Source organism: Oncorhynchus mykiss, chromosome 9 (genome assembly GCF_057628025.1).
Source record: "Oncorhynchus mykiss isolate SJ-2025 chromosome 9, ASM5762802v1, whole genome shotgun sequence".
Lineage (NCBI taxonomy): Eukaryota > Metazoa > Chordata > Actinopteri > Salmoniformes > Salmonidae > Oncorhynchus > Oncorhynchus mykiss.
The window spans coordinates 82191464-82202398 of NC_143030.1; the positions used below are offsets into that span (position 1 = coordinate 82191464).

A 10935-nucleotide genomic window follows, 5' to 3' on the forward strand; every position below is an offset into this window, starting at 1 on the left:
TTATTTAGGGGATAGTTCTTTACATAGGGGATAGTTCTTTACATAGGGGATAGTTCTTTAGGGGATAGTTCTTTAGGGGATAGTTCTTTAGGGGATAGTTCTTAGGGGATTGTTCTTTGCATAGGGGATAGTTCTTTAGGGGATTGTTCTTTACATAGGGGATAGTTCTTTAGGGGATAGTTCTTTACATAGGGGATAGTTCTTTAGGGGATAGTTCTTTAGGGGATAGTTCTTAGGGGATTGTTCTTTGCATAGGGGATAGTTCTTTAGGGGATTGTTCTTTACATAGGGGGTAGTTCCTTAGGGGATAGTTATTTAGGGGTTGTTCTTTACATAGGGGATAGTTCTTTAGGGAATTGTTCTTTACATAGGGGATAGTTCTTTAGGGGATAGTTCTTTAGGGGATAGTTCTTTAGGGGATAGTTCTTTACATAGGGGATAGTTCTTTAGGGGATAGTTCTTTACATAGGGGATAGTTCTTTACATAGGGGATAGTTCTTTACATAGGGGATAGTTCTTTACATAGGGGATAGTTCTTTACATAGGGGATAGTTCTTTAGGGGATAGTTCTTTAGGGGATAGTTCTTTAGGGGATAGTTCTTTAGGGGATATTTCTTTAGGGGATAGTTCTTTACATAGGGGATAGTTCTTTACATAGGGGATAGTTCTTTAGGGGATAGTTCTTTAGGGGATAGTTCTTTAGGGGATAGTTCTTAGGGGATTGTTCTTTGCATAGGGGATAGTTCTTTAGGGGATTGTTCTTTACATAGGGGATAGTTCTTTAGGGGATAGTTCTTTACATAGGGGATAGTTCTTTACATAGGGGATAGTTCTTTAGGGGATAGTTCTTTAGGGGATAGTTCTTTAGGGGATAGTTCTTTAGGGGATAGTGCTTTAGGGGATAGTTCTTTACATAGGGGATAGTTCTTTAGGGGATAGTTCTTTAGGGGATAGTTCTTTAGGGGATAGTTCTTTAGGGGATAGTTCTTTACATAGGGGATAGTTATTTAGGGGATTGTTCTTTAGGGGATTGTTCTTTACATAGGGGATAGTTATTTAGGGGATAGTTCTTTACATATGGGATAGTTCTTTAGGGGACTGTTCTTTACATAGGGGATTGTTCTTTACATAGGGGATAGTTCTTTAGGGGATAGTTCTTTACATAGGGGATAATTCTTTACATAGGGGATAATTCTTTACATAGGGGATAGTTCTTTACATAGGGGATAGTTCTTTAGGGGATTGTTCTTTACATAGGGGATAGTTCTTTAGGTGACTGTTCTTTACATAGGGGATAGTTCTTTACATAGGGGATAGTTCTTTACATAGGGGATAGTGCTTTACATAGGGGATAGTTCTTTACATAGGGGATAGTTCTTCACATAGGGGATAGTTATTTAGGGGATAGTTCTTTACATAGGGGATAGTTCTTTACATACGGGCTAGTTCTTTACATAGGGGATAGTTCTTTACATAGGGGATAGTTCTTTACATAGGGGATTGTTCTTTAGGGGATAGGTTGCCATTTTGGACGCATTGACACAGCTCCTGAGCCTTCATAAAGACAGGATTAATTTATCCTCCTCCTGTCCCCTCCTCTACAATCCTCTCTTCCACTTCTCTTCTCCCCTCCTTTTCTCACCCCTCCTCTCCTCCTCCCCTCCTCTTCTCCCTTCTTCTCCTCTCCCCTCCCATCCTCTTCTCCCCTCCTCTTCTCCCCTCCCCTTCTCCTCTCCCCGCCTCTTCTCCCCTCCTCTCCTTCTCCCCTTCTCCCCTCCTCTTCTCTTCTCCCCTCCTCTCCTTCTCCCCTCCTCTCCCCTCCTCTTCTCCCCTCCTCTTCTCCTCTCCCCGTCTCTTCTCCCCGTCTCTTCTCCCCTCGTCTCCTTCTCCCCTCCTCTTCTCCCCTTCTCTCCTTCTCCCCTCCTCTCCTTCTCCCCTCCTCTTCTCCCCTTCTCTCCTTCTCCCCTCCTCTCCTTCTCCCCTCCTCTACCCTCCTCTTCTCCCCTCCTCTCCTTCTCCCCTCCCCTCCTCTTCTCCCCTCTTCTCCCCTCCTCTTCTCCCCTCCTCCCCTCCTCTCCTCTCCTCCTCCCCTCCCCTCCTCTCCCCTCCCCTCTCCTCCTCTTCTCCCCTCCTCTTCTCCCCTCCTCTCCCCTCCCCTCTCCTCCTCTTCTCCCCTCCTCTTCTCCCCTCCTCTCCCCTCCCCTCCTTTTCTCCCCTCCTCTCCTCTCCTCCTCTCTCCTCCTCTCCCCTCCTCTCTACTCCTCTCCTCCTCCCCTCCCCTCCTCTTCTCCTCTCCCCCCCTCCTCTCCTCCTCTCTCCTCCTCTCCTCTCCTCCTCTCTCCTCCTCTCCTCTCCACTCCTCCTCTCCAGATCTGATGACAGAGATGATGGATCTGAGTAGTGATGTGGGTGGACCAGGTATTCCTCTCCTGGACTATAAGACGTATGCAGAGCGCGTGTTCTTCCCCGGCCAGAGGGGGGCGCCCCTGAGTCAGAACCTGGACCTGCCAGAGTCCCGCAGACGGACGGTGGAACAGGGCCTGGGACAACTCAACAACCTCCTCAACAACAGACTGTTCCTTATCAGGGTGAGTAAGTGGTTGGACATATAGACGAACAGACGGACAGATGGAAGTGCAGGCAGACGGACAGTGTCGGTTTGTCCAGACAAATCTGGTAGGAAGTGAGCTGGCAACCATTGGTTTGCTGGTATCAAATTCTAGATGCCGGCCCCTGCCATTGCGCCCTTGAGTAAGGTACTTAACTACCTTGAACATAGGGCCATAATATGGCTACCTCTCCAGGGGCGTCGTAATATGGCTACCTCTCCAGGGGCATCGTAATATGGCTACCTCTCCAGGGGCATCGTAATATGGCTACCTCTCCAGGGGCATCGTAATATGGCTTCCTCTCCAGGGGCATCGTAATATGGCTTCCTCTCCAGGGGGGTCATAATATGGCTACCTCTCCAGGGGCATCGTAATATGGCTACCTCTCCAGGGGCATCGTAATATGGCTTCCTCTCCAGGGGGGTCGTAATATGGCTACCTCTCCAGGGGCATCGTAATATGGCTACCTCTCCAGGGGGGTCGTAATATGGCTACCTCTCCAGGGGCATCGTAATATGGCTACCTCTCCAGGGGCATCGTAATATGGCTACCTCTCCAGGGGCATCGTAATATGGCTACCTCTCCAGGGGCATCGTAATATGGCTACCTCTCCAGGGGCATCGTAATATGGCTACCTCTCCAGGGGCATCGTAATATTGCTACCTCTCCAGGGGCATCGTAATATGGCTTCCTCTCCAGGGGCATCGTAATATGGCTACCTCTCCAGGGGCATCGTAATATTGCTACCTCTCCAGGGGGGTCGTAATATGGCTTCCTCTCCAGGGGCATCGTAATATGGCTACCTCTCCAGGGGCATCGTAATATTGCTACCTCTCCAGGGGGGTCGTAATATGGCTACCTCTCCAGGGGCATCGTAATATGGCTACCTCTCCAGGGGCATCGTAATATTGCTTCCTCTCCAGGGGCATCGTAATATGGCTTCCTCTCCAGGGGCATCGTAATATGGCTACCTCTCCAGGGGCATCGTAATATTGCTACCTCTCCAGGGGGGTCGTAATATGGCTTCCTCTCCAGGGGCATCGTAATATGGCTACCTCTCCAGGGGCATCGTAATATTGCTACCTCTCCAGGGGGGTCGTAATATGGCTTCCTCTCCAGGGGCATCGTAATATGGCTACCTCTCCAGGGGCATCGTAATATGGCTACCTCTCCAGGGGAGTCGTAATATGGCTACCTCTCCAGGGGCATCGTAATATGGCTACCTCTCCAGGGGCATCGTAATATGGCTACCTCTCCAGGGGCATCGTAATATGGCTTCCTCTCCAGGGGCATCGTAATATGGCTACCTCTCCAGGGGCATCGTAATATTGCTACCTCTCCAGGGGGGTCGTAATATGGCTTCCTCTCCAGGGGCATCGTAATATGGCTACCTCTCCAGGGGCATCGTAATATTGCTACCTCTCCAGGGGGGTCGTAATATGGCTTCCTCTCCAGGGGCATCGTAATATGGCTACCTCTCCAGGGGCATCGTAATATGGCTACCTCTCCAGGGGAGTCGTAATATGGCTACCTCTCCAGGGGCATCGTAATATGGCTACCTCTCCAGGGGCATCGTAATATGGCTACCTCTCCAGGGGGGTTGTAATATGGCTACCTCTCCAGGGGAGTCGTAATATGGCTACCTCTCCAGGGGCATCGTAATATGGCTTCCTCTCCAGGGGCATCGTAATATGGCTACCTCTCCAGGGGCATCGTAATATGGCTACCTCTCCAGGGGCATCGTAATATGGCTACCTCTCCAGGGGCATCGTAATATGGCTTCCTCTCCAGGGGGGGTCGTAATATGGCTACCTCTCCAGGGGCATCGTAATATGGCTACCTCTCCAGGGGCATCGTAATATGGCTACCTCTCCAGGGGCATCGTAATATGGCTACCTCTCCAGGGGCATCGTAATATGGCTACCTCTCCAGGGGGGGTCGTAATATGGCTACCAGCTGTTCCAGGCTCTCAGAGGGGATAAAGCAGAAGACACATTGGACTTTAAAGCAATCTATTCTCCTTCTCTTCCAGTTCATCCACACGCTGGAGGCCCAGCAGAACTTCTCCCAGCGTGACCGTGGCTACGTGGCGTCTCTCCTAACCATGGCCCTGCACGACAAGCTGGAGTACTTCACCGATGTCATGAAGACCTTACTGGGAGACCTGGTGCAGCAGTACGTCGCCAAGAACCCCAAACTCATGCTGCGCAGGTGGGTCTTTTAGCTCAGTGGGAACAACACAGTCTCAATGGCCCAGGTTCGTGTTACAGAGGAGATTCAGTGAACCACACTTGTGTAATGAGCTTATCCTGAGGCCAAAAGGTCATGCCTAGACTTTAGCTCAGCTGGCTAACACAGTCCTGTGGCACATAGTTCAAACCCAGTCTGTCCCTGTAACATGAACCTACCCTCTAGAGAGATATATATGCTGATCTATCCTTTTTATTTATATATATATATATATATATATATATATATATATATATATATATATATATATATATATATATATACACTCAATCATGGTGAGATGTTCACCTGTTAAATCCACTTCAATTAGTGTAGATGAAGGGGAGGAGGTAGGATTAATAAGCATTGAGACATGAATTATGTACGTTGTATTCAGAAAGTAGTCATGCCCATTTACTTTTTCCACATTTTGTTACGTTAGAGTCTTATTATCAAATGGATTAATGTACACACAATACCCCATAATGACAAAGCAAAAACAGGTTTGTTATTAGTTTCCCCCCTAACTGATAGTGGGGTGGTAGAATCCCAGTTTAGCTCAGTTTAGCTCAGCTGCCTACAGATCCAGCTCAGAGGGGTCCAGCTCAGAGAGGTCCAGCTCAGACAGATCCAGCTAAGACAAATCCAGCTCAGAGAGGTCCAGCTCAGAGAGGTCCAGCTCAGAGAGGTCCAGCTCAGACAGGTCCAGCTCAGAGAGGTCCAGCTCAGACAGGTCCAGCTCAGACAGGTCCAGCTCAGACAGGTCCAGCTCAGAGAGGTCCAGCTCAGACAGGTCCAGCTCAGACAGGTCCAGCTCAGAGAGGTCCAGCTCAGAGAGATCCACCTCAGAGAGGTCCAGCTCAGAGAGATCCATCTCAGAGAGGTCCAGCTCAGACAGGTCCAGCACAGAGAGGAGCAGCTCAGACAGATCCAGCTCAGAGAGGCCCAGCTCAGAGAGGCCCAGCTCAGAGAGGCCCAGCTCAGAGAGGTCCAGCTCAGAGAGGTCCAGCTCAGAGAGGTCCAGCTCAGACAGATTCAGCTCAGACAGGTCCAGCTCAGACAGGTCCAGCTCAGACAGATCCAGCTCAGAGAGGCCCAGCTCAGAGAGGCCCAGCTCAGAGAGGCCCAGCTCAGAGAGGTCCAGTTCAGACAGGTCCAGCTCAGAGAGGAGCAGCTCAGACAGATCCAGCTCAGAGAGGCCCAGCTCAGAGAGGCCCAGCTCAGAGAGGCCCAGCTCAGAGAGGCCCAGCTCAGAGAGGTCCAGCTCAGAGAGGCCCAGCTCAGACAGATCCAGCTCAGACAGGTCCAGCTCAGACAGGTCCAGCTCAGACAGGTCCAGCTCAGACAGATCCAGCTCAGAGGCCCAGCTCAGAGAGGCCCAGCTCAGAGAGGCCCAGCTCAGAGAGGCCCAGCTCAGAGAGGCCCAGCTCAGACAGGTCCAGCTCAGACAGATCCAGCTCAGAGAGGCCCAGTTCAGAGAGGCCCAGCTCAGAGAGGTCCAGCTCAGAGAGGTCCAGCTCAGACAGATCCAGCTCAGACAGGTCCAGCTCAGACAGGTCCAGCTCAGACAGATCCAGCTCAGACAGGCCCAGCTCAGAGAGGTCCAGCTCAGAGAGGTCCAGCTCAGAGAGGTCCAGCTCAGACAGATCCAGCTCAGAGAGGTCCAGCTCAGACAGGTCCAGCTCAGAGAGGTCCAGCTCAGAGAGGTCCAGCTCAGAGAGGTCCAGCTCAGACAGATCCAGCTCAGAGAGGTCCAGCTCAGAGAGGTCCAGCTCAGAGAGGTCCAGCTCAGAGAGGTCCAGCTCAGAGAGGTCCAGCTCAGACAGATCCAGCTCAGACAGGTCCAGCTCAGACAGGTCCAGCTCATGAGCTCCATCAGCAGCAGATTTGTGTTTATTTATACCACCAAACTGCATGGATTCGTTCCTCTAATCAACCCGAATAGAAATTAATTGTTTAAAAGGGAAAGATGCCTACTACCCTCGTCATCAAGAATAATACTGTCCACCATGACTACTACCCTCCTCGTCATCAAGAATAATACTGTCCACCATGACTTCTACCCTCGTCGTCAAGAATAATACTGTCCACCATGACTACTACCCTCCTCGTCATCAAGAATAATACTGTCCACCATGACTTCTACCCTCCTCGTCATCAAGAATAATACTGTCCACCATGACTACTACCCTCGTCATCAAGAATAATACTGTCCACCATGACTACTACCCTCCTCGTCATCAAGAATAATACTGTCCACCATGACTACTACCCTCCTCGTCATCAAGAATAATACTGTCCACCATGACTACTACCCTCGTCATCAAGAATAATACTGTCCACCATGACTACTACCCTCGTCATCAAGAATAATACTGTCCACCATGACTACTACCCTCGTCATCAAGAATAATACTGTCCACCATGACTACTACCCTCCTCGTCATCAAGAATAATACTGTCCACCATGACTACTACCCTCGTCATCAAGAATAATACTGTCCACCATGACTACTACCCTCCTCGTCATCAAGAATAATACTGTCCACCATGACTACTACCCTCGTCATCAAGAATAATACTGTCCACCATGACTACTACCCTCCTCGTCATCAAGAATAATACTGTCCACCATGACTACTACCCTCGTCATCAAGAATAATACTGTCCACCATGACTACTACCCTCCTCGTCATCAAGAATAATACTGTCCACCATGACTACTACCCTCCTCGTCAAGAATAATACTGTCCACCATGACTACTACCCTCCTCGTCATCAAGAATAATACTGTCCACTATGACTACTACCCTCGTCATCAAGAATAATACTGTCCACTATGACTACTACCCTCCTCGTCAAGAATAATACTGTCCACCATGACTACTACCCTCCTCGTCATCAAGAATAATACTGTCCACCATGACTACTACCCTCGTCATCAAGAATAATACTGTCCACCATGACTACTACCCTCGTCATCAAGAATAATACTGTCCACCATGACTACTACCCTCCTCGTCATCAAGAATAATACTGTCCACCATGACTACTACCCTCGTCATCAAGAATAATACTGTCCACCATGACTACTACCCTCGTCATCAAGAATAATACTGTCCACCATGACTACTACCCTCGTCATCAAGAATAATACTGTCCACCATGACTACTACCCTCCTCGTCATCAAGAATAATACTGTCCACCATGACTACTACCCTCCTCGTCATCAAGAATAATACTGTCCACCATGACTACTACCCTCCTCATCAAGAATAATACTGTCCACCATGACTACTACCCTCGTCATCAAGAATAATACTGTCCACCATGACTACTACCCTCGTCATCAAGAATAATACTGTCCACCATGACTACTACCCTCGTCATCAAGAATAATACTGTCCACCATGACTACTACCCTCCTCGTCATCAAGAATAATACTGTCCACCATGACTACTACCCTCGTCATCAAGAATAATACTGTCCACCATGACTACTACCCTCCTCCTCATCAAGAATAATACTGTCCACCATGACTACTACCCTCCTCGTCATCAAGAATAATACTGTCCACCATGACTACTACCCTCGTCATCAAGAATAATACTGTCCACCATGACTACTACCCTCCTCATCAAGAATAATACTGTCCACCATGACTACTACCCTCCTCCTCATCAAGAATAATACTGTCCACCATGACTACTACCCTCGTCATCAAGAATAATACTGTCCACCATGACTACTACCCTCCTCGTCATCAAGAATAATACTGTCCACCATGACTACTACCCTCCTCGTCATCAAGAATAATACTGTCCACCATGACTACTACCCTCCTCGTCATCAAGAATAATACTGTCCACCATGACTACTACCCTCCTCATCAAGAATAATACTGTCCACCATGACTACTACCCTCCTCGTCATCAAGAATAATACTGTCCACCATGACTACTACCCTCCTCGTCATCAAGAATAATACTGTCCACCATGACTACTACCCTCCTCGTCATCAAGAATAATACTGTCCACCATGACTACTACCCTCGTCATCAAGAATAATACTGTCCACCATGACTACTACCCTCGTCATCAAGAATAATACTGTCCACCATGACTACTACCCTCCTCGTCATCAAGAATAATACTGTCCACCATGACTACTACCCTCGTCATCAAGAATAATACTGTCCACCATGACTACTACCCTCCTCGTCATCAAGAATAATACTGTCCACCATGACTACTACCCTCGTCATCAAGAATAATACTGTCCACCATGACTACTACCCTCCTCGTCATCAAGAATAATACTGTCCACCATGACTACTACCCTCGTCATCAAGAATAATACTGTCCACCATGACTACTACCCTCCTCGTCATCAAGAATAATACTGTCCACCATGACTACTACCCTCCTCGTCATCAAGAATAATACTGTCCACCATGACTACTACCCTCGTCATCAAGAATAATACTGTCCACCATGACTACTACCCTCCTCATCATCAAGAATAATACTGTCCACCATGACTACTACCCTCGTCATCAAGAATAATACTGTCCACCATGACTACTACCCTCGTCATCAAGAATAATACTGTCCACCATGACTACTACCCTCGTCATCGAGAATAATACTGTCCACCATGACTACTACCCTCGTCATCAAGAATAATACTGTCCACCATGACTACTACCCTCGTCATCAAGAATAATACTGTCCACCATGACTACTACCCTCGTCATCAAGAATAATACTGTCCACCATGACTACTACCCTCCTCGTCAAGAATAATACTGTCCACCATGACTACTACCCTCCTCGTCATCAAGAATAATACTGTCCACCATGACTACTACCCTCCTCGTCATCAAGAATAATACTGTCCACCATGACTACTACCCTCCTCGTCATCAAGAATAATACTGTCCACCATGACTACTACCCTCGTCATCAAGAATAATACTGTCCACCATGACTTCTACCCTCGTCATCAAGAATAATACTGTCCACCATGACTACTACCCTCCTCGTCATCAAGAATAATACTGTCCACCATGACTACTACCCTCGTCATCAAGAATAATACTGTCCACCATGACTACTACCCTCGTCATCAAGAATAATACTGTCCACCATGACTACTACCCTCCTCGTCATCAAGAATAATACTGTCCACTATGACTACTACCCTCGTCATCAATAATAATACTGTCCACCATGACTACTACCCTCCTCGTCATCAATAATAATACTGTCCACCATGACTACTACCCTCCTCGTCATCAATAATAATACTGTCCACCATGACTACTACCCTCGTCATCAAGAATAATACTGTCCACCATGACTTCTACCCTCGTCATCAAGAATAATACTGTCCACCATGACTACTACCCTCGTCATCAATAATAATACTGTCCACCATGACTACTACCCTCGTCATCAAGAATAATACTGTCCACCATGACTACTACCCTCCTCGTCATCAAGAATAATACTGTCCACCATGACTACTACCCTCGTCATCAAGAATAATACTGTCCACCATGACTACTACCCTCCTCATCAAGAATAATACTGTCCACCATGACTACTACCCTCGTCATCAAGAATAATACTGTCCACCATGACTACTACCCTCGTCATCAAGAATAATACTGTCCACCATGACTACTACCCTCGTCATCAAGAATAATACTGTCCACCATGACTACTACCCTCCTCGTCATCAAGAATAATACTGTCCACCATGACTACTACCCTCGTCATCAAGAATAATACTGTCCACCATGACTACTACCCTCCTCCTCATCAAGAATAATACTGTCCACCATGACTACTACCCTCCTCGTCATCAAGAATAATACTGTCCACCATGACTACTACCCTCGTCATCAAGAATAATACTGTCCACCATGACTACTACCCTCCTCATCAAGAATAATACTGTCCACCATGACTACTACCCTCCTCCTCATCAAGAATAATACTGTCCACCATGACTACTACCCTCGTCATCAAGAATAATACTGTCCACCATGACTACTACCCTCCTCGTCATCAAGAATAATACTGTCCAC

The 10935-nt window shown here is 47.8% G+C and overlaps 1 protein-coding gene across 2 annotated transcripts in view; it reads left to right on the forward strand.

The window, feature by feature from the left end:
* Positions 1-10935, forward strand: part of plxnb3 (plexin B3) — a 278639-nt gene that overhangs the window by 224760 nt on the left and 42944 nt on the right. For both annotated transcript variants that reach the window (XM_090185576.1, XM_090185577.1), the window contains exons 24-25: positions 2371-2588; positions 4642-4820. In XM_090185576.1, coding sequence (XP_090041702.1) covers positions 2371-2588; positions 4642-4820 — 397 coding nt within the window. The remainder of the gene's footprint in view (positions 1-2370; positions 2589-4641; positions 4821-10935) is intronic.